Genomic DNA, 26,109 nt, shown 5'->3' on the forward strand with positions numbered 1-26,109 from the left:
CATGTACCTGTTAATGCATACATGTACATTGAAGGAGTTAATCCCAATATACAGGTTTGTGTACGGCGTGCCCAATCAAATACATGTACCTGTTAATGCATACCTGTACATTGAAGGAGTTAATCCCAATATACAGGTTTGTGTACGGCGTGCCCAATCAAATACATGTACCTGTTAATGCATACCTGTACATTGAAGGAGTTAATCCCAATATACAGGTTTGTGTACGGCGTGCCCAATCAAATACATGTACCTGTTAATGCATACATGTACATTGAAGGAGTTAATCCCAATATACAGGTTTGTGTACGGCGTGCCCAATCAAATACATGTACCTGTTAATGCATACCTGTACATTGAAGGAGTTAATCCCAATATACAGGTTTGTGTACGGCGTGCCCAATCAAATACATGTACCTGTTAATGCATACCTGTACATTGAAGGAGTTAATCCCAATATACAGGTTTGTGTACGGCGTGCCCAATCAAATACATGTACCTGTTAATGCATACATGTACATTGAAGGAGTTAATCCCAATATACAGGTTTGTGTACGGCGTGCCCAATCAAATACATGTACCTGTTAATGCATACCTGTACATTGAAGGAGTTAATCCCAATATACAGGTTTGTGTACGGCGTGCCCAATCAAATACATGTACCTGTTAATGCATACCTGTACATTGAAGGAGTTAATCCCAATATACAGGTTTGTGTACGGCGTGCCCAATCATACGTGTACAGTACATGTACAATGTATTTCCCCCCAAAGATTTGTTTCCAGCCCACATGCTGGCCAACTTTAACTATGATGCTTCAACCACTAAAGTCCTTTAAAAATGTTGGACATCCAGGGAGTGAGATCCATGGAAGCGGCTTAATACTAGCCCGTGAAACCTGGTGCGCTACTTTTTTTCAGTAGCTGGGGGACCAATGATTCATGAAGAGGGGACAATGCAATACACCATTTGAGACATTTCAAAAACGGAATCCATTACGTCGCTTCGATAGCTTAGTTGGTAGTGATTTGAACTACAGATCCATAGTTCTTGGTTCGAATCCGACCCATTTGTGCTATTCATTTTCCAATTTTATCATTGTGTTTGGGATTTCCTTTTTCAATTGATGCAAAAACAGAGTCCAAGCATGAACCCATAAGAGTCTTGAGAAAAATAGCAGACCAGGTTTCACGGGTTAGTATCTAGTCACTTCCGAGATCCATGGGGTTAAATGGCTGAGACATCCTACGAAGCGAAAAGATGGGAGAGTTGTAAGATTTGGCAGTTAAAGTTTGAGCAGAGTGCAATAACTTAGAGCTGTGTGTGGTTACTTTTGAATAAAGGTGTACATGTACATGTACATGAAGAATGTTGACCTTTTCCCACAGTGCAATGTGAACTTCCATTGATGAGCCCTCTGACAACAGTTTAGAGGTATTGCAAATCTTACCTACAGATACAATGTACATAATGGCACATTTAGTTTGCAAGACTTTCTTTTGGAGGTAAACTTTAATATACATTTGTTTTTTGGGGGGGCAACATTAAAAAAATGTTTACACCTGCCAAACATGTAAATTCAGACTCCGTGTTGCATGACCCTGTTCACATAAGCTTATTCCAAGACAACTTATCACACTACATGTATTTTCATATCATAATTCCATACTTTAGTTCCACACATACAGGTATCTGAAAAGTAGTTACAACAATGTTTTGCTTTCCTAACATTGTATCCATCTAAAATAAAAACACAACTCTATGTACATACATGTATAGTTACCTTGTGCATACATTTTTACTATGTACGCAAATTATCCAAACAACTTTGATACTACAATTATTGGCACATGTACCGCTGCAATACATGGAAAAGACCAAACTAATGTAACAAAGTCAGCCAATTCAAATGAAGGCAAATACAAATGGACGGTTAAGTACTGGTTCTCATGAGGAATATATGCTTTTATGTATAAGTACCGGTGCTACAGAAATAAAAACTTTTAAAACAAACAAGCAAAACTGCAACACGTGACTCAAAACAACACCACAAATGCAGTGATGAATAGAAAATAATTGCAGTTAAACTCACCAAATTCAGCAGTAGCCTATACACCCAAACCATCAAAAGGCAAAGGCCAGTTATACACACTTTAATCAACCAGTGCTATGATGGCACACATGCTCCCTCTAGTGTTAGCAGTATGTTCCTATTTCTGCAGTATGGGCGAGTTAGCATCAATGATTGTTATAGCTTTGACATATTGCCACACTGACACAGATACATGTACTTGTAACATTACATCTCCACGCTGCCGCAGCATACCAGCATTGACAGCCCTAGCCTCCAAATATCTACGCACTGCTGGAGTGCTTTATGCATGCATCACACAGATGATGACTTGATGGTAGTTGAACAACTGACCACGGCCCTTATTAAAACACACCAAATGACATCACCGACGTCATCCACTGAACTACTAATATTATTTTCGTTGCTGGTCCAAATTGCATCAGCACTAACACCTGCTATAATTTTTTAAGCTGATTACTGTGGGGGAGGGGCAGGGGTCAACATCAGGGTGTTCTCATCAATTGCTGGTACCCCGGCAAGATTTGTCATGTCCGCTTGACTTCACAGCATCCTGAATACGCATCAGGATTGTTGTGGGATTCAAACAAGAGACAGAATATGAGTACAACTGTTTGAAGGTCTTGTATATACACAATGTTTATACATGTACATCAACTGAGCATTATTTACATTTGCCTGTAAATGCTCATACAGACATTGTGCTCTATACATTATGTGCATGTGCATCTGCAAGTACAATAAATAGAGGCATTGTGGTTGTATTTTTATTACCAACTGTCAAATTTACTGAGACTTTAATATCACTACAAAATTTAAAACTATCCCAAAAGAAAAAATGTTCGAATTCATTTTATTGGGGTTTACATGTACCGTGTACATGTAGTCAGTCCGTCTACCAAAAAAGCATTACAATGTTTATTTGAGCACCTCAATAACCATATACTGGTGAGATGGAATACAAGGAAGGTTTCCTCAATTTGAATCTTCTCCAATTCCCTCTGCATCTCTTACAGACCAAATAACCCTAACCTCTGAGTCTGACAGCTCTAACCCTAATCCTTCCCTTATCGGTCCTTGTACAATGTACATGTACACGTATGCCATGTGATACATGTACATGTAATTTAATTTTAAAAAGAATTAAGAGATTGGAATCAAATCAAAGAATCTGCATGGCAAAGGATAATGAGGACAGACAGGACACCAGTATCATTTAACACTAAGCTAGTTTGGCATTTCAAAGGGGCAAGGCCACTGATCGAGAACAAAGCACCTGATGCCAGGTAAGCCTAAAGATAGAGTGAGCAGCATGCCAACCGGACTACAACTTGCTGATACGCCCACCTCAATTGACGTGTACTGATGTTCTTGAATGACCTACTGTACATGTACATGTACACACTGCATGTACATGTACAACGCAAATTATTTTGAACATGTGCTGTTGAAATGCCGAACTGGCTTAATGCTAATTGCTGTGATATGTGAGATACAAGTATACAGAACATGTACAAATGTGCCATGGCAAGAGTGACGTACACAATATCCAACCGATGATGTGTAGTCACATATTCTTCAGGGTTATAAAGGCATGTTACGTACTGTAACATACAGCATTCAATATTTAGCCAACAAATCAAAAAGATGAAGACTGTGAACTACAGGGCTTTACATGTAGAAAAGTTTCTACAACAGAAGAGTTTTCCTGCTTGCCACAATAGACATGTGATAGCTGAGATGCATTCTGCGCACACATGCACTGTACTGTACATGCAATGCCTTTGAGGGACAAACACTGAACAGACCGTAGTTACTCTCTGTTACAATTCTTTTCACAGATGAGGTCCCCAGGTGTGATCTGGTTGCTATATTGATTATAATCAGCTCCACTTTTTTTCTATTCAAACACTTAAAAACTAACACGCACAAGTACGCACTTTGTGAAAATGAATGCTTCCTTTTGGAAAGCAGATGAGGATGGCGTTAAACCTCTTAAAGCAGAAACTGAAGCAATTACCGGCATCTCAAACAAAATGTCAGACGAACATAAAGATAGGATTACATGCATTCAACTTCAGTGAAAACTATGAAGTGAATGGCATGAAATTTACAGTGAAAAATATTTCCTTTTGACTGTCTCAAGATGGACTAACTACTTCTTTGTACATATATACAGTACAGTAGTTGTTGATAAACCCTATGCCAAATGCGTGAAAAATGTATCAGCCAATTGATTATTTGGAACTGTAATTTTAATTGATTAAATAAATCAAAGAAATAATTGTTCATTTTCACACATATTACAGACTGAACATCTATTTAAGATCAATAAAATCATGACACATGCCAATATTCACATGAAACAAACTGCATACTCTTTCAATGAGATAAAATTAATGAGAATTTACCCATCTTTTGCCAACATCTCACATGAGAAAATTTTAACATGATCACCTTTGTGCACCATTGGTAAGCAAACAAAATGATCTCTTAAATATAGCTAGTCTTCCATTTGTACATTTGCAATGTGTACATTGAGAAAGTGATAGCAACAGCATGGATGACATATTCATGAGCCAGCAATTAGACAGGAAATTCCCTTGTGTAATACATGTTGCTTTGGGCTGTTTTCAGAGTTGATAAGCTGTCCTTAATTAATGCAGCCAAATCCAAGTGGCTGTTGAATGTTTTACACTGAGACAGTACAAATTGTATGAATGAACACAAACTGCATTAGCCTATGGCAAGATCGAATCCACACATAAATGTACATGTACCTGTGTGCAGGCCTTCCTGGAGTGAAGATGACAATTTACTTGGTAAAGAAATTCTGAACTGCACATGTGAGGACAAAATGTTTCCCTATAACGTTTACATTTCATATGTGTGTAACTGTTCCAAGGGGCGTTGTCAGGATTGTTTCTGGAAGAGGTGAACACAAACCACTTTTTTCTCCAGGGAACTTTGGGGGGGGGAGGGGAAGAGAAGGACTTATCATCTAACAACTGATAAACAATTAACAGTTGGAGGGGGTTAATTTTGAGGTATTTTCAAGCAAATTGGTGATGATCATCACCTTTCATCTCTTTTTTTATATCTTTCACTTCTATCCCTTTTCCAAATTAATTTTTTAAAAATTTTTTGAAGGGAAAAAAGAAGCTTCACGTATTTGGTTTTGTCAAAAAAGGCACAACTTGTTACCGAGCAGAAAAAAAACGTGCTTCACAATAACAACAACACATTTTGAAGAAACACTGATGGCCATTATTATGGTCACAACAAGCTAATATGACAAACAAGTAAAAAATAGAATTTACTCCAAGAGAGTGTAGAAAAGTGTGATATATACTGTACATATGAGTATTGTATACAGAGGTACATGTAGGGTGCCACTGCTGTTCTGCCTTGGACGATATCACATGGTATGGAAATTTTCATAAGCATAAAAGCCAAAATGTAATTTTTCTGTTTGGACCCAGGTTTACAAATTTCGTCTTTCTTCCAAGCACAGTTTTGAAGGCATTTTGTAGTGAGGCTTACAAACCAGTATACATGTATGAATGGAACAGTCAAGAGAATCATACAAACTCTGGGCTGAAAGTGTAATCACAATCAAAGTAAAATGAGTCGTTCCTTTTGTGATGATCCAACATGCAGGGTCCTTGGGTGTAAAAAATGCCAAGTTCTACTGTGGCAGTAAACAATATGAATGGAACATAGCAATGAATTTTTCTTAGAATCACTTTTTGTGCAGATTTAAAATCCTTTTCAATGTATGTAAACTAGTTGAAATTGTCTTGGAGTTAAGTAAAGGGTAAAGAGCACTTTTTGAAACATTCAAAATTGACAACGCTTTCCAGACAAGTGAGGGCGCTGTTTGTGTGATGTACATCCGAGAAGATACTGTTCAGTTTGCTTGTTTTCATGCTCAACTTTTGAACCCTAAATTTGCTCTTTGAAAACGTTTCTGAGAAAAGATTGCTAATTGGCCTGTTGCCATATACTTACATATTAGGGTTTACTGCCTCAGATTACATGGCAGTTTTGACGAAAATGCAAATTCACACAAGCATAAAACCCAAAAAGGCTTTAAAATACTGATAAAAATAGCAAAATAAAAATGAAAAATAAGTTTAATTGAAACATGAAGGTACAACTTCCAGGATTTTAGTCAAATGTATCTGTCACATGGTCTCTTTAAAAGTCCCTGCTTGATGTTCATCTCATCTTTCAGTTCTAAGTTTTCAACATTGCAGACATCCTGTCCTTCCAGTCTTCCTTCAAGCAACTGATCAAGCACTTCACTTTCACTTACCTGATCCAGTTCCTAATTAACCATGTCAGCATCAAAAGAAAAAAATCCAAGGAATGTCAAAAAAACCACAGTGTAAAGGCATAGATGATATGCTTCTTGCTTACCAATATACATGTACAGTGTACATGCAAGTGCTGTGAGGCACAACATTTCTCCTTTGAATTAATCATGCCCTCCAGCTTATGGTCTGAATGGCCTTCAAGGTAATGACCCAAGGAGGTGACTCAACAAGGCCTTTTTTGTATATATGTATACATGTAGCTGTAAAAGAAATCTGCACTGGGACAAGAATAACATTACTTTACTGTACATGTACATGCATGTGCACATGGTGCATGACAACAGATTTATTGCATACACTATATGAACATGTACAGGTACGTGTGTACATGTATACATGTGTTCGCACCACTGATGTTATCACTGAAGCACAGAACCGCTCATGCAGTATTTCAGAATACACTAACTAGCTAACAACTTGTTTTTCAAGTGATTCCTCCCCACCATACCAGTACTTTGTCCACACTCCCTGAAAAAAAGGTGGTCGGGTAAATTAATAAATGATTAGATGAGAAAACTTACATATGGACTGTACATAGTACAGACTAATCATTTGGGCTAAATTAGTTATTGCAAAGACTTATGCTTTGTACAAGTAACCCAATGATGACAATGACACATACTCAGCACAGTGCCTGCTGGTTGCTTGTAGGTGGTACATTTGTACACTGTGGACCATAGAATACATGTACATACTGTACATGTATAAGAGCTGATACCATACACATAGGTACAGTGCATAGGTACATGTACATCCATGAAGGAAGAGCCATTAATTTCATGAAAGGTCAGCATGTGAGTTTGGACAACAGCTACCACCCTCTGTGATCATGGATTTCTTACACAGTCAGTACTTGATGCCACCTGAACCAAGCATTATTGACAGCATAACCACACTCAGTTGTCTAGTCTGCAATACATGTACATGTATTATGATAGAAGTGCCAGCCCAGGTACCCTGTACACAAACCTCGATCTACTACAAATATATCATGTATCACATACACATGGATATGTAGCAGGCTCCGACGGACAGTATCCAGTCACCAACTCAACCGATCTGTAGAGCGAGGGTCTTGTGAAGGGGCAAGATTAGACAGAGGTCTGTTTTGGAGGTGAACCTGATACTGTGCATGTACCTAATTGCTGAGAAGGGAAGATGCAAGGCAACCTAACCTCATTTACCTCATCCTGCACTTAAGAGAACAACAATTTAAATGATCTGCTTCACTTCATAGAATTCATGTCAAATATTCATGCAAACCAACTTTGAACACCTTTAACCCTAAAAGAGCGGTGGGGGGCCTCAACATTTTTTTCTGATATCGCTGCAGTGCATGTTTTCAGGAAGTGAGCCTAAAAGAGTTTTTAGAGTAGTCCTTTGCGGTCATTTTGACACCATTTTTGCAAAAATCGAACACACAGTTCTCCCGCAGCATGCATTTTCCCGAGACAGGTCAGCCAACAATGTAACTTCTTCCACTGCAGTGCACAATGCACTCGTGCTGGCACTGATGTAGCCATTAACTTCAAATGACCATAACAACAAAACCATATATGTCCGGTCGACTTCAAACTTTACATTTGTAATGATAAGCTGGGTCTCTACATGCATGCCAAGTTAAAAAAAAAATTGGGCATGGCAGTCGAGTGAGATGAGGCAAAATAACCCCAGCTCTTTTAGGGTTAAAAGAAAGATTGTCTTGTTGCAGTGACTGTAGATTCCAGCTCAGTAGCCCCATGAGGATTTATTCCTCCTGGCTAGACAGCACAATCATTAGGTCAGCCTAGCCCTTCTTCGGCCAACTTGTCTAAAATTCTTCATACAGGTTGCTTGCTACAGCAGCAAATCGCATGTGGAGAAGAATGAGATTGGTCCTGTTGGCCTTGCCACTGATTAAGCAATGGTGTTTAAGAGCACCAAGACGACACAACTTCAGTTGCATCTAGGGGATCCTTGATTGGCTCCACAAAAATGAAAAATGAAACAAAAATAAACAGTCGGCTCTAATGAGAATATCTCACTGACAGCATTTTCCTCACTTGATTTGAGGTCACGTGTACAATGCAGGCCTACTGTCCAGAGCCTATGATTTCATGGGCACTCCTTTGTACCGTATGCAATGTATGTAAGCCCTAATTTCTCCTACTGTACATGGTGCATACGGTTTGTACTGGTAACACAATCAACTTTTCTGCCAAACATTCACCCATGCCATGAAATTACAAGGGCTTTTGGGCAAAGACACTAGTGTGAGAAGTTGAATACTGATACATGTACATGTAACATACATGGAGATACATGTACGTAGCAACTGAATGTTCTGTCCATTAAGTTTACAAATACATGTACATGTTCATAATATACAAGTAAAAACTCTTTGGGGCTTTTTTGCTGTCAGTTAACAGCAATTACAGTAATGGGATACATGGGATGTACATGTACCGTACCACATGTCTACTTCTAATTTAGTACCTATGGTACAAAACCAAAAGCTAAACTCAAACAAAAGTATGCCATTTAAATCCACAGCTGCCTAACTACAGTAAACTATCCTTCAAAAATCACTGACATGCACAGTTTTGTATGAATTTAATTTTTGGCTTTTATGTACCATACAGGTACATAGTAAGTCTCTCGTCATCAGTTGAATAAATATCTTCCCTGATTAGGCAGTCCCCTTCAGAGTACAATCAACTAAGCAACCACCAACTTAATCAAAACTAATGTTCAACATTCTACTCTCAAAAGAAGAAAAATCACACCCCAAAAATGCTTACAATAAGCTCTTCGGGGACAAGAAAACGCACTAGAAAAATGTGGAATTAAACCACAACACAAACAAAGCAAAAAAAACACACTCTGCAAAATTTACAACAGATGGCCCAAAATGAGTTTTATCAAAACAATCAACCATTCACTTCCCTGTCAGATGATCCCCAAACCCCTCCTTTCAGTCTAGTAGGAAAAAAAATCTTCCCACTCATGTGTACATTGAGCTCTCCTTTATTATTTTAGGGTCTCCAAAAACACAGTCAGGGAGTCAGACTTCAATCAATAATCCAGGGTGGCGGCAGTCTCTGGGGTGAATCTTAATGGATGAACCACACTATGGCCATGCACACCATCACAATTAAAAAGGAAGGGAAAAATACCCAATCCTAATCTCCTGAAGAAACAAATGCATGAGCTTCTATTTGGCACACTATGCTCAATTCCACTTCTTTTCAATTAGCCTGATGGCTTTCAAGAGCCCGGCTGGGTTCAGGTTTTGTGTGTTTACCAGGTCTGCAGATGGAGCAGCCTTATGGGAGATGGCTGTCCTCCCACTGTCCCCTGACAAAGTACTCTCCACTTGAGGGGAAGCAGGGACTCTTCAAGATTGTCTAGGAAGGGCTGGCCTAGCATTCAGACAGTCTGAGTGTCTACACCTAATGTCTTATCCTGACCTATATGTACACTTATGTCTGGGGGCTTGCCCAACCGACCACTGGGAATTGCAGATTACTTTATTATGGGCTGGAGAATGCCATCTTGACCTTTTATTGGTCAATTTGTGTGAAGAATTTTGTAAACGGAATTTCTCAGCATTCAACCTCTGGAGTACATGTATATGAAAAGGTTGCAGAAAGCATTAGACTCAATGCTTGTGAATTGTTCACAAACTCTCGGAAGGGCAAAAACCCCTAATTAAACTTAACATCTCCCCGGTGCAAAATTCTTCTTGAAACAGAAGACTTCTATGTCATTAACAATATCATCCAACACATCCTGCATCCATGCAAATATACTATGGGTTTTTGCACAAATGAAAATTGCAAACTTGTACAACATACTGGTATCATTTTCATCTGTACTATTTGAACAAGCATTAAAATGAATTCATTTTAAAACACACCCCTTCCTTTCAACTGGTACTCATGAATATTGAAAAGATCACACACGATCATCTACTGTTCCTGTACGTGGCTCCAACCACTACATGTACGGTATGTTGATTGAGTACTGCAGTGTAAATTGCTATAAAATGTCACTGTCTGCAATGATGACATCAAGTAATAAATCCTCACCTTACCATCATCAAAAGCCTCACAGATGAGGCCCCCAGGTGATATCTGGTTTCTTGATTGATCATTATCAGCTCCATTTTTTCTATTCAAACACTTAAAAACTAACATGTACATGTACAAGCACATACTTGTTCTGTACTGTTTGAACAAGCATTACATGTAAAATAGATTCATTTTAAAACACACCCCTTCCTTTCAACTGGTACTCATGAGTATTGAAAAGATCACACGATCATCTACTGTTCCTGTACATGGCTGCAACCACTACATGTACGATATGTTGATTGAGTATTGCAGTGTAAATTGCTATAAAATGTCACTGTCTCCAATTATGACATCCAGCAATAAATCCTCACCTTACCATCATCAAAGGCCACATATTCCAGCCATTTTCAACACATTTATCACTCCCTCTCCAAACAGCAAGCTTCTGACTTCAAAACAAATCATTTCCACTCAGATGCTTTGACTGAATATCAGACCTGAGGGAGAAGTGCCCACTTTTGCTTGAGTGCGCCTGCCCTAGAAGACCCTGTGGGCTGGAGTCCATTATTAAAGTGCACACTTACACACTGGCAGGTACATACATGTACATGGATTCCATTCCCACTCAGCCCATCAAGGAAATATGTGGAGTCATCAGTTTGTTGGCTTGTGAGTTTTATTGGAATAAATGGACCACATTTTCATTTACTTTACATTCAAAAACCTAGACTGGTTTTCTCAAGGCTTTTTCACACTAGACAAATCTTGGGGTCGATGCAGGGTTGACACAGGGTTGAAAACTGCTGACAATTCACACTTGAACATTTTCTTCCCCACGGCAACCCCGAGATTGATTTCAACTCGGGTTGAACTCAACCCTGCTCCAGACCAGGGTCGAGAGTTTTCATCTGGGTTGAAAAATTCTTGTGCTCATTTCTAGGTTGAACTCACCCCTATCAGCTCGGTTCCCACAAAACAAGTGTGAAACAACACCGGGTTGAACGTGGGGATGAAAAATCAAATTTTCAAGCCAGGGTTGTCATGGGTTCGCCTTGGGTCGAGTTCAACCCGGGTTGAGAGGCTGTAGCGTCAAAAGACCTTTATTGTGTCTGCCATACACCAGAACAGTATGGGGAAACTGCAATAGCAGTGAGAAGTCCTGTACTGTACATACCCCCTGCATGTATACACTTGATCTGTATCCTGCACACGATACATGTACATATGATACACTGCAGAATACGGCTGGGAAAATGAAAACATCGTAATGAACTCACTTGAACATTAAGAACAATGCAATGAGCTCATGAAAACATGTACATGTATTTATACAAGTAAGCTTTTTAAAGCACTTTTTCAGACATTGGCCAATGCCAAGTTACTGTATTTACACTGCTTAGTGCTTATTCCATTTTATAATGCCCATACTGCAGTGTACCGCTCATTTGCCACACTCATCTGCCGTTTACTACAATGACAGGCAATGACGATGAACAGATAAACATGGCTTTAGTTTAACTAAAGTTTCCAAAACACATGTATTTTCAATTCCAACAGCACTTGAGTCTTATAAACCACTTCTGCTCTGCACTTAAAGGCTGCTGAAAACTGGAGTCCTGGCTGAAGTCATGCTACAGTGTTTTAATGGTGTGTATTCATGGGTAGTTTAGGAACTGGGTATCCAATTCCTGTAAAGGGCGGGTAACGAAAGCATGTTTAGTCAAGTAGTTTCCACCGCATCCCCACCCACTCCACTGCCAAGGTGCTGGATCAAGCACCGCACTGGCATTCTCAATGGCACACGTTCACCGGCACACGTAATGGCACCCCTTAACCCTAACCCACCTCAATCCTCAAAAAACCTCCAGGTGGTTTTAGAGGATTTTGGAGGATTCAGGATGAATGGTGATTGAAGCATGGACGATTTTGAAGGATTGAGAATGAATAGTGTTTTAAAGGCTGGAGGATTTTGGAGGATTGAGGTTGAATGAAGTACTACAGATCAACCACATCGTGGTGCATATGGTCACACATCAAACTATTTACAATATTCATGTACTACCCAAGGACATTGTGTTCCATTGTTCACTGCTGCTGGTCATAAATTACACAATTGTTATTACAAAAGGTAAAGCCGTTAGCCAACTCTGCAAAAAAACAGCTTCAGCCCAGAAACCAACCTGATGTGCACAACCCTCCCCCTCCCCCAAAAAACAAAACAAAACTTAAACAAACAAACAAACAAACAAAGAAGGGCAATGGAAGATTTTGGAGGATTGAGGAGTTAGGTACCTCTCATTTTGTGCATAGGTCAAAAAATGGAGGATTTGAGGGATTGAGAATGTGCCCTAGTAAAAAGGCCCTAGAGGGTTAGGGTTAAATAACCCATTTCTTGTGTTTTATATTAACTTTTATACATGTACATAAAAACACCTTAATAGCAAACTCACGCTTTTTCAGATTTGTGTTTGAAAAAATCCTGAAATCAGGAATATCCTGATGAAAAACTCACCAAATCGGGAAAAACCTGATGAAAAAATCCTGAAATCAGGAATATCCTAACAAATCTCATGCCTGTAAGGTGTGAAATAAAATACAGTAAAATCTTGACAACTCCAACCTCAGGCTAACTGCTACAAAATTGTGTTATCCGAATCTGAAGCTAACAAAAGTTCATAGGTCACGGAGTCATACCAGGCCCTCACGTGACACACATAATTGAAATCAACTCGCTCCCTGGTGGTACGTTTTTGTAGTTACATTGTATTTTCCTTCTCTTTGTAAGTTCTAATGGTGTAAAGTTTTGCTCACAAATTATCATTTTTCTACAATTTTATGTTGTTACCTGAAAGTAATAGTCACTGAGAGCATACATGTATGTGTATATGTTTGCATACATATCCGGTATGTAACACAAACGAGAATGCGTGCTTGCATCATATGTATACACATACACTCTACACAATATGTATGCGTGTGCATGTTTGGCTTTACCACAGATGGCAGAACATAAAGGGAACAAAGCGTGTTTCCGTGTCCTCACAGTGGTCAATTGATTGTCCATTGCTTGTAAGTTTGCATGTGGTTAGTCTATGGGGTTGTGTTACTGTATACATGTAGGCATATTATGGTAACAAAGGAAAAGTGGTGGTACTGAATGTACCACGCGACTTGGTCGTACATGTATGTGTATACTGTAAGGTAGAAATTAAAACACACAGTCCTACTATGCATTTCTTGATCTAAGACAGTGTTTGCCTGTGGGCCAAGCTTCATCAAACACAACATGGTCTATTGAAGCGTGCAAAACTGCATACATACATGTACATGTAGAGTGCGCGATGTACATGTACACTATACATGTCAGCGTTCTAGCGATGACGTCATCCAATCAACCTGGGAGCGTGAACGACCGTAAAAGGGGATTTTTTGTGCGCAGGGAAATGCAGGATCTTTTTATTCATTTTGGGGTCACAATTAATGGGGTAACCATTAAATTTACAATGTTTTTGAAATGGTTTATTGTTATTTTGAAATACTTCACGTGAACTAAATGTTTTCTATTTCTATTACCCTTTAAGACTTATAAATATGTACATGTACATGCACGTAGTGGCAAAAGCTGATGTGATTGTTAAAACGTCAATTCATTAAGTGCTTTGCCACACACTTTAGAAGATGAGGCCTGTCAAATGTACAGAATGACCAGTGTCGTAATGGGGGGGGGAATCATGCTGGTTCAAGTTAATTACCAGTAGGAGTGTAATTGGTCACTGCTGCATGGCTGCAATTAAGGCTAAAGGCTCTTGATGGATAATCTGATCTAAATGCCAGTTGTTCATGCAAAGTATGGTAAGTAGTAGAAAAGCACTTTTCCTCATTTCCTGAGGATATTATGCTACTTAAGAGCAGTATTTGGGGACAGCATTGGCATGCTCTTACACGTATGTACCGTGCATACCATAGCAACAATGGTCCTTCAGTAAAGGAATTCATAATGTCTTACACTAGTATCTACGGTCTTCGCATGTGTGCCAGGTACTTGTAAATGTACGTGTGGTTGAAATGATTCCAATCGACCAGCTAATTTTTTGTCAGTGTGATATGCCTTCTGAATAGTGGCACTGCTAGCATAGGAATTAACATACAATGTACACACCTATCGCACGTACGGGATAGATTTCCCTGTAGTAAAACACCCATCATGTGACAAACCAGTACAAATTATAAATTTTTGTTTCAACATGTACAGACCAAGTTGAGCACTATAGGCTCTCAGCATGAGTATTGTCCCACCACTGCCCACCACTGCAGAGTACCATACTCCCCCATAGGCTCTCTGCATTAGCACCCCTCTCTACCACTGGTCACCACTGAACAGAAAGGTGTTAGAGTTTATACATTTTGTGTTCAGTTGAAAATTTGGTTCAAGATCAGAAAATGTACATGTATTTACATCCATTTTCTGCAAATGCATTACAGGAAGCATGCTCACATGTGTATATATCTTACGATAACTCAGGTACACTATTGTATGGCATATGTACATGTACTTGTCCTATATCTTACAACTCCGGTACACTACTATATGGCGCATGTACTTGTCCTATACAGTTACCATAGCAAATCACTCTGCGACACTGGAGTGTAAAAAGCAATGATGTGCTTAAAATATAGCACAAATCTTGGAAAAATTATCCAAGATCCACATAGACATGTACAAGGTCTCATTTTGTGACAGACTGTGGTTATGTATGTTTTGTCATTTTTAAGAAGTTGTTGGTTTCAGTCTGGGACAAGTTGGTCGTGGGGTACGAAAGCTGTTACTAACACAGATATATGTACACATACACAGTATATGATTATGGCACAGTATATTGTGGCACAGTATTTGATTTTGGAAACCAGAGCAAAAAAAAGGAGAATCTGTTCAGATTTTGAAATTTGGACAACTGGTTCTGGATTTATTCAGTTTGTTCCATTCTCTACCTGTAACTGTTACAATAGTTATGTTTGCCCAGAAATACATGTAGTACAATAGCAGAATCTGACAACAAAATCAGATTTGAGCATTACAGTGTGTTAAACTCCAGTGTACCAGTAATTGGCCTCCAAATGAACACTTTCAAGTCTGTTTGACATTAATTACATATCTGTGGTACATCAGTATCACTCAAATACGTACATCATTTATTTGGTTGTTTTATTTTATAAATGAACTCATTAGATCCTTATTAACATAAAAGTAGGTATGGTAAACGGATTAACAAGAGTGCATCCCAAAGGGCAAGACATGGGTGTACACATCAAAAGTATACCAAGATAAAAATTACTGTAAAGGCAAAACTACTTTTTACAGGTATGGGAAAAAGAAATACATGTACATTTATATCTCTAGAAAGGGCAGAATGTCTTTGCAATGGTGTTATTGACACAGATGACAGAACAAACTAGACCCAAATCAGAACTATGACAAGTTTCCATATTTGAATAACAAGGTCCAACCATACAAGTGTACAGAATACCAAATGCCTTTGCCTGAAGAGTACATTCTTGAAAACAAGGAATGTACCTAAATTAATCTAATCTGCTTTTGTTATATTCACACACACAGTCTCTGTACGTACATGTACGGCAGATAATCCACACATGATTCTGTGTGTGACCCGTGTTTGACCCCAGGCCACAATGAATGAATAGTCATGAATATTCTCGTTGTGAGTGCGAGTAATTTCATGTAAGCTGACCATATTTCCAGTTATGTTTCAGAAGTTTCTTGTAAGATTAAGTAATACTAAAAGTCTATTTTAAGAAACTTACCTAATCAAACAATTTTCTACAAGGATTGTAGACTACAAAATGCGGGCTTTGGCAGACAAAAAATAGGAAAGACAGACAGAGAGAGACACACACCGCAAGAGAGATTTTGGAAGGCAATTCTGCCCCACGCAGGCTGTGAGAAGTCTTTGACTTGTTGATTTCTGCACTATTTCAACCTGTGGTGGCAAGTTGTCTGTGGCGCGACACTTGTAAGAAAAATTCGTCTAGACCAAGTTAAGTGCAGAATTGAATCTTATCCTAGAAGAGACAATTTGTGAAATTCCAGCTCCAGTTTGTGGGATCATCAAGTTCCCGTATTTGCGACGGTTATCACGCCCTCGCCATTTCGTCTCGAGCCCAGTCATTCTTATTGGACGTGGTCTTCCTCCCTGCTCCCGCTTATTTTTGCATCATCGAGGACTGTGTTTTGCCATCTGTAGAGTCCAGCATTTTTCACTGTAGTGCCTTGCCAAGTTCTCACCTGTAAGAAAATCTTGTTCTTCACGAGATATTCTCCTTATCATTGCAAACTACCAGTAGTTCGAATCAGTAATTTCTTTACATGCTGAGTGTGACGTTATCAATAAATCATACCTGTTTATTTGTTTCCTTATATCAGTGTGATCTTGTTTGATTTCTTTGTTGCATCAGAGAAAATTCAAGCTTTGGAATAATTAAATATTTTGGAGTTTTTCAGATCGTAACACTTTGCTTTTGATACTTACATCAAGAGTTTAATGTACTGTGGTCTCCACATGGCCACTGTCCTGTCAATGCACATCTGACATCTTTGTAACATGTCCCATGTTACTGCTCGTGTGATCATTTCAGAGTCTTGATGGAGATAATTGACTTCTTCCATTATTCTTGCATGTAACTCCTGAGCCCACCACCCTCTCTTGAAAGCTCCATGTCGTAGTCTCAGGAAAATCTGTTCAATTGCTGGCACCAGAGATTCGTTATCAGATTCAAGTAGGCCTGTCCATTTAATTTCCTTGGAAGAAAAACGGTGCTGATAATGATCCACTGCCACACAATCCAACCCAGACATTCACCCTCTCCCTGCTCGTTTCGCTCAAGGGACACTGCTGCAGGTGGATTACGATGTTCAGCATACACATGCTCGTTATGGAAGTTAACTGTTTCATTCCTGCAAAAACCTGCCTCAACTCCCATGATAAAGAATTGAAGAAACTGTTCATCCCTGCTACATTTATCCCGCAACCACTGTGAAACTGTGACTCTTCTGTCATAATCTGCTGGCAGAAGTTGATACTAAGCATGGATGTGATTGGGATGAAGACTGTGTGATTCCATTCTTGTGATGTTGTTGAATGTGGTATACCAGTACAATTCTCCTGCTGCTCAATAGGTTTCTTTCAACTCCTTCTCTTACCAATGCGATGTTTTCCTGAGACCTTCCAGTTCATGGACATCCAGATCGACCTGTGTTACAGTCACTTGTACCATGTTGGCTATTCTTTTTAATATTTTCTCCAGATTTTTTCCCACATCATGCAATGCTTTTGCTGCACGCAGTAAGCGCATTACACAGTGCAGGTAGGATGACCATGTTGACTTTTTTTATTCAAAATATGCAACTTGTCACAGTTCTGATTTACGCACCCTCATCTGTGTCAGTAACAACATTCAGTGCAAGCTGTATACAGAAACCATTGCAAAGAGGGAGGTCATTCAGCCCTTTCTACATGTTCTAAAGATATATTTCTTTTTATATATACAGTAGTTTTGCCATGAGAGTAATTTTTATCTTGGTATACTTTTTATGTCGACACCCTGTATATCAACACTGCATAACTCCTAAATGTACATGCTGTGTGAGGTACATGTACATGTACACTGTAGATTAAAATTTCTGGTGTATGTAACACATGTACACCAGATGCCTCACACAGTGTGCTTCATGGACGGATCCAGAACCAAATCTTTTGGGGGAGGGGGCACAAAAAATTGGGGTTTTGTGTATCCTTCTATGGCCTTTGAGGCACAAGGCTACATTCTTGGGCTTTTTACCAGCTTTTGGAAGGAAGGCAAATGCAAAAACCTTTCACTGGTGTTATTTTTCAAAAACTGAATTTTTCCCGTTCTTACTTAATGTAGGGAGGGGCACGGCATGGCTCCCATTTCCTCCTCCCTGACCTGCCCTTAGTGGGCTTCAACCTAAAACACACGTACATGTAACATACATGTATCAACATTATATTGAGCAACAAATAGGTGTATATATGCACACATAACATTTTATGAATGTACACGTACATGTACATGCTAAATATCTGCACCTTCAATATGCAATATCAAATGCTGTGAACCAGGATGCATGCATTGCTCATACGAACATGAATACAGTATACATGTACATGTATACGGCGGTATTGGGGTAAACTTAATTTACAAATACACATGAAAACGTAAGATACACGTACATGTACATAGTACATGTACGTGTATCACCACATACATATATGTGTGGTTTTCAGAATAGAGGATGACACTTACGTACATGTACCGGTACGTGTATGCGTCAAGCACGTCAGATCAGAACGCACGTCATTTGTACAAACAACAGTACACCTTTGGTAATCATACGCAACTGACTTTGAACCACAACTGCAGTCAGTGTTTATCATATTGCTTGCTCATAACCCCATGCACTCAACGTTTACCCAATGAAAGCAACCTCCCATTCAGTAGAGACAATATACATGTACTGGTGTGACTTCACGTACATGTAGAATTTCAAGAAAAATAAGAACACGTTGGAAGTCTCCCTTGTAGTTTTGTGAAAGCAGATGATGGCAGGTTTTTAGCTTTTATCAAAATGAACCGATTCTAGTATCAATACACGTGTAGGATGCACCAGACATGTTTGAAGGAAAAAGGAAGCCTTTTTAAACTTTCCCAAATCCTGTTGTTGAACATGTCTCCATTGTAAACCAAAAAAGTACGTGCACATGTATTAGGTACATATGCCAGGTACACGTACCTCATGCAGAAATCCAACACAGCTTTTCATCCAGGGGTAAAACTACAAAATGAGACCCCAAAACTACAACATGTACATTACTGTGACCTTGCAATAATAAGAAAATAGATTTCAAATGAACAGCAGAAAGTGCTCATAATGGGCCATTGGCAATTAATGAACAAACACTGCTCATCACCATGGTTACAGTTCTTCACTTTTAGAAGTTATAAGACATGAAACACAGCAAGGAATATTCTCCCTTGAGAAAAAAATGAACAAAAATCAAGGCTACAATGTACATGTACATGTATATTCCTGGACAATATTACAACCTATGTGTACAATGTCTGAATGTACCTGTATACAATAAAAGTATAGGGAGATTTCACTGTGAAGGTTTTGGCCATCATTACTATAACGGTCAAGGATACGTGTGGTTGATTGAGTTAGTTCCTTCAGGGATGCGATAAATAGATTTGCCGGGCTCTGCAGTGCAAGCAGGATATTCAATGTCTTGTCTTTCTTGACCTTCTGGTCTAAACAGAGACAGGTTAATACAATGCTAAGCCCTGGTGCACAGTGGCAGAATGCAATTGACTTGCGATACTGGTGTTATAAAACTAAGGAAACGATACAAGCACAACTGGATGGTATAATGGAATGCAAGCTCACAACAGTGAAACTCTTAATCATAAAATTGCACAAAACCATATTGGTGAAAATGTGTAGCAGACAAAGATTTTATAGCGCAGCATAGCGGTTTAAGATGAAGAACTTTAAAGTGAATATGCATAAAACGTTGTTATCACATGGACGCCATTCGAGCAAGCGATACGCCCGCGCAATGCACGTTAATGCACAGGCGCAGGTGCCGCGACAAGCAGGCACACCTGGTGCTCCTGCACTTGTGCATTACTATAAACTGCGCAGTCGTATCGCTTGCTTAAATGGTGCCCATAATGATAACGCCTTGGTCAGAGTTATCCATCTTGCGCCTGCAGCGCTATACGATCTTTGGTTACAGTGGATGTCTTACAAATGCAACAAATGTTATCTCACTAGTATCTTCAAATCCTAAATTTACAATTAAACCTAAAGCAATATGAAATTCTTTTTTTGTGACAGGCAAACAAAGCTTGCTATACTAAATATACGTGCCTGGTATGGATGAGTCTTGTACATGTTGTATACAGGTACATGTACGTGTATCCCTCTCTTATAAACACAATCCTCCCCAATCCATCAAAATCTACCCAGTACCTGAGAAGAAAATGTCTAATATAAAGGAGGCTTGCTGAACAATGTATGGCCATAAAAATTTAACAAGACTGTATTGACTTTTACAGCCTTTGCCCAAGTTCTTGCAAACCATTAATTGTCAAAAACTGATGGTTTGGTTGGCTTTCACTGAAAACAATTCAACCAAAGCAAACAAATAACCTAAACAAACAAACAAACAAACACCCCACCCAACAAACACCCCCAACAAACAAACAAACACCCCAACACCCCAACAAACAAAAATCACCTAAAACAGAATGCATGCACTGGGTCTATTATAACCATTTCTCGTACTAGCCAAACTTGAAGATATACAATGTACATTGTTCATGTACCGGTACAGGAAACTTGTTCCTAACCCTGGTTCACTGTACTGTACAGTAATTGGCGGTTGATATATGAGAAAAATCCATAAGTGCCAAGAGAATTCAGGCAGCTTATTTTTCACTCACATCACGGATAAAATAAAATCAAATTTGCCTAGAGTTTTAATAAAACAAAAGTTCGCAACTGAACATGGACAAAACAATTCACATCAGTAAATGCACTTTAATGCAATAAATCAATTCCAAAGTCTTGAATTAGCAAATATCCATTTAGAATTCATTGTAATATTTCCTCCAGGTCACAGAACTTACGCCCTAATGGTTTCTTCTGGAGGCACGGCAGCAATGAACATTTAATATTAAAGACTCGTTCACATCTGGCAAGTTCTCACTGATTGGTCCTGGCACCTTGCATAGCTTCCTGATCTGCTAATACTCCCTACATGATTAGGTCCAGTGCAACCTGAGGCCTAAAACCTAGCCACCCTGTAGAATGATCCAAATCACTATGGTAATTTAAGCCAGTAATCCTTTAACCTGGTTGCAACTGTCCACGCACAATGATTCCCTGAACACCAGAGAATTTGTCTGACTTCCCTTAAGCAAAAGGTGCATTACCTTTCCTTGTAATCCTGACAGACAAATCTGACAATCGCATTTAGTAGGCTTTAGGGATTAGGAAATCTGGAGTGTGAAACACTTTCAAGCATTAGCACTGGTGCCATTAGTCCATCACTGCTGTTAATACCATTTGGGAGCTACAAGTTTTTTTCTACCACTTCTCTTCTGACACGCACACACCATCAGGCAATTTATATTTTGTGGTTCATAACGCACCATACACTAGGCATGTAGACTCCAAGTCAAGCAATTGATGACTTCCACAGGGAATGACAGCTGTGATATGACCTTATGCATCAAGGCTTGTAACCTGACACATACATATACAGGTAAATATCATACTGATTTTTGATTCATAAATCCACACACGTACATGTATGGTACGTGGACGTGGGGGGATGGGTTAGCGCCGTCAACGTTAGGGTGTATCTTATTTGCTACGTGAGGACGAGCGCTGTGACAGTGTGACCCTGTGTGTGTGTGGCGCAGCCATAATTATCACAGGAAAGTTTTACGTACCAGGCCCTGCAGGCCAGGGTCAGGCAGGTTAATCTATGCATGAGAACAATCAACCACTAGGCATTTGTCTGGTTCCCAGGGTTCCCTATTTTGTATTGCGTTAGGGGCTATGTGTAAGCGTTGCCTCATCCTGTGCATCCAACTACAATGCAACAGAAAAAAATTTCAACGTGTTCAAAAAGTCGGTCAAAAAATGGTTATGTTGAACCGAGAAATTTCCTTCAAATTTCTACAGACAAAAGACCAACTCTTTGGTGACATATCTAAGAAATAAAAATAAAATGTTAAAAAAATGTTTTTACTGAAGAGATCCTTTTTGTTCATGGATTTTAGGGGTGTCACAAAAGAAGACACTAAATGGTAAGCACATTCATCACACAAGCTCGTATGCGGGGATAGAATGCACTGCTACACTGTACAAAACCCAAATATTATTTCATTTCTGATGCCATAGGGAGATAGGAACTTGTGTGCTCATTTTTACATGAAAGAAAAACATGTAATCCATGCAGTTATCTTACAACGTGGGAATGTGCATCTAATTGTGGACAGGATTTTTTCCTTAACTTAATTTACTATTACATACATCCCTTTTTAAAAAGACCCTCCTCCGCCCCCCTCCTGTACATACATGTACCAGTAATGTGAGGTTTGTACACACGCAAGGCATGATGGAAGTCAACTGATGTTTGAAACTCTAGCTGATATTAGAACTAAGACATACATGTATCCTTCCACCCTTTGGAGCAATCCTCCAAAACCCAAGGCCATTTTTAAAGATACCGACATTAAAGGCTTCACAACTGTAAAGCATCATGAATTCACATCTGTTTGAGATGGAGCTTGTAGGGTTCATCTACGGAAGTACATGTATAAACATGTATCAATATATACTGTATGTATTCGATTTTTTCAATGTTACATGTACAATAAAATCAATATCACCAACGTCAAACTATTGGAATCAAAATGTTGAAAATCACAATATTGGGAATATTAATAACATCAAAACAAGTCAGATCATTGACAAAATCGATCTCTAGTTTTGTCTTTGTTTTACATGGTTGTTACATTTATGTAAATAACACACAAAGTTTACTTTACACTGAGCACACTAGTGGTAAACAGTGTCCGTGACTGGAAATAAAAACATCACAAAATCCACTCATCTCTTGTGCTTTGTGTTCTCATCATACCGTCAATGTACACTGGAATTCAAGGCCTCCTCTGATGTACATGGACCGTAAAAGCTCAAAAAAGACTGACCAACAAGCTGCTACCGCTCCGATTGTTGGAAATAGCTTGAGCAATACAATCTTGAACAGGCCTTGTAGAAAAGTTTTGACTTTTTAGAAAACTTCGGCTAGTATCAAAGCGTCAGACTTCTCCCTTTTCGATTGGTTTTCAAATCTGTCCCTTTCTCCAACACTCCAAACTCAATAAAATGCAGTAAGGAGTGAGACTGCTTAACCTTTGTTGATGTTAAGATGTTGTGTTTTCTCAGTTTTCAACATTCTCTTGCTGACATTCCAGGTGCCGTGATTGATTGAAATAAAAACATATTCACCAATATTCCAAGCAATTCACCCTGGGAAAATGCCATGCCAAATTAAGACATAGTTTAACTTGGTCTCTTCAATGAATGTCCAGGTTTTTGGTTACAAAGGACAAATTTATGCAGGATTTCCCTTCTCACAAACAGGCTGTTCACAGACATTGGGAAGAATGATGTTATTATGTTTTTTAATAAAATATCACAATGTTAAAAAAAATACAATACCATGCACGCCACTGCTGGATCAATCACCTGGAATATGCTAACATTTTTGTGTTTAAAACAGCTCAAGATCTCGAGCTGTTTGCCTGATTTCTTAGGGCTACCACTTCACCCATACATGTACATGTACTCCCAGGCTTCTACATGTACATGTACATGTAGTTTGGCAAAGCATCCATAAGGGTATGTACTGGTACAAGCTTAATTGGAAGAAGCACATGTACCGGTAACTGTTTCTTGTTGCTGTGTGCATGCACATACATGTTCATGTACACTGTCTTCCCTACAAAGTAAGTAATAAACAAAAATTCTCAAAAAATCTATCTGAAAATATGTACATGTAGAACAATGTGCAGCAACGGTACCCACTCCACTTGTTGATGGTACATGTACATGTACCAGTTCATGTGCATATACATGTAAGTCAAAGTGTAAACAAGTCATTTTTCAGGAAGTCAAGGCATACACATCTGTTAATGAGGATTGGTCATTACAAGATCAAGTCACAAGTCAAGTTTTTCCAATCCAATGATAGTCTCAAGTTCATGTTTTCTGAAAGTCTACCTGATATAATTGACATGGTAATGTGCATGTACTTGCTTTTTTTACGACATCCTTTACTGACGTGAAATTTTGTCAATTTTAGAGTAAAAGTATAAACTAAATAATCATGCAATGATATACCATAATATACCGGTACATGTACATGTATGTACCGGTAAGTCAATAAAATAATTAGTTGGCCTATTATTCTGTAAAGTAACCAACAGTTCTGGGATGACATGCATTTCACATGTCAACCATCAACTTTCAAATGGACGTGTACATGTTCTACATGTATGCACAAGTAATGTACATGTATGTACAGTGCCCACAGAATTGACACCAAACGCTGCGCAGTAGTAAGTTTGACTGGTGTTTTTGATTTGAGTTACAAAAATTCCCTATAGAATTGGTCTGCCTTATCTGCTGCCACCATATGTCCATACCACGGTATGCCTCACAATGGGCAATTCCATCATTTACTCTACATGTATTTCTGTTTGAGCCTACATGTAAATGTACGCTTTCTTGTAAAATCTGTCCAGCAATAGGCAGTCAAAGACTTAACACAAACACTGCTGTTTTTTCACAACATAAGTACATTTTCAACTTCATTTTAGTAATGCCTGAAGTCAAGTTGTGGTGGCAAGTAAATATGTATGAGGAATGGTAAAACTAACTCCCAAGGTGAAAAGAACTACATACAGTATATTACATTACTAGAGAGGGAAGCTAACATCGACAGTCCAACCAAATATACATACATGTATCGTACATGTACGTATGTACAACCACTACTTACATGTACCGGTATGTCGTATTTTGTTATCATGTACGAGTAAAATACGGTACGCACTGTCCGTTCCAAGGAATAATTATTTTAAATCATTCATAAAAACAACGTGTACCTCAGACAGCTTCCCTATTCAGTAACATGCAACATGACCGTGCATTAGTATTTGATAATGTGCACTGTGATACGCTCGCTGCGTTAAAAACATGCTGGCACCTAGATATGAGACAGTTTAATCGTTCCTAATGGTAAAGTGTCTGTGTGCACCACGGCACGCAGAACTCGCCGAGCGCGCATCAAGCCCACATACGGAGATTCTACTGAACTACTTGCACAAGGAATATACATGTACCACAAAATGGATGGGGGTGTTCAGAAAAATTAAAGTAAAATTCTTCACCAAACCCTTGGAAATTTATCGTACGTTGACTTCTTTTGACTCTGACTGAAACGGTACATGTACATGTATTTGTAAATGGGAATACGTGCTTGGTAATGCTAGGCACCATCAATATCATACAATGTACATGCATTTTGGCCGATACCAATAGATTTTTTTTATATCCATATTATCAATATATCAAATTTTACTGATTATAATGTCTGATGTAATGAGGGAAGTCAGGGCTGATATCTGGAACAATGATGACCATGTCCATCTTTCGTCTTAACTGGAGTTAATTAAAGTCTCGAACGTCAGCATTTTGACGGACGTGAACAAGCTGTTGAAATCCTAGCCAATAAAATTTAACGAGGAGTGATTATCCCCGTGGTTATTTTACACAGATTTATATGTGGTGAAAGGTGATAATATTTACACGTATAAAAACCACAATCACGAAATAAAAAAATGTCATTCACAATTAATTGGGTCCCGAAGTTGGCAGTCCCGAACGTCATGTGATTCTGTCATT

General features: G+C 38.8%; 1 protein-coding gene and 1 long non-coding RNA gene across 10 annotated transcripts in view; both read right to left on the bottom strand.

The window, feature by feature from the left end:
• Window positions 1–26,109, bottom strand: part of LOC110981560 (uncharacterized) — a 54,545-nt gene that overhangs the window by 17,071 nt on the left and 11,365 nt on the right. The window contains exon 1 of one of the 9 annotated variants that reach the window (XM_022239195.2): window positions 21,561–21,740. The exons of 5 other annotated variants lie outside the window; for them this stretch is intronic. Coding sequence is in view for 1 of the 4 variants with exons in the window: in XM_022239189.2 (XP_022094881.2) it covers window positions 18,867–18,997 (131 nt within the window). In the remaining 3 variants the exon portion in view is untranslated. Of the gene's footprint in view, window positions 1–2,092; window positions 2,446–18,866; window positions 19,271–21,560; window positions 21,741–26,109 lie in introns of those variants that run through there. 3 more of the 9 variants (XM_022239189.2, XM_022239194.2, XM_022239193.2) reach the window with 3 other exon arrangements.
• LOC147797264 (uncharacterized) lies at window positions 15,462–18,860 on the bottom strand. The gene is made up of 2 exons (XR_015427184.1): window positions 17,072–18,860; window positions 15,462–16,827 (listed from the first exon to the last, which is right to left on the bottom strand). It is a non-coding gene; the product is annotated as an uncharacterized LOC147797264 (long non-coding RNA).

This window comes from Acanthaster planci, linkage group LG11, assembly GCF_054643075.1.
Source record: "Acanthaster planci isolate LZ-2023a linkage group LG11, COTS_SCS, whole genome shotgun sequence".
NCBI classification, from domain to species: Eukaryota; Metazoa; Echinodermata; class Asteroidea; order Valvatida; family Acanthasteridae; genus Acanthaster; species Acanthaster planci.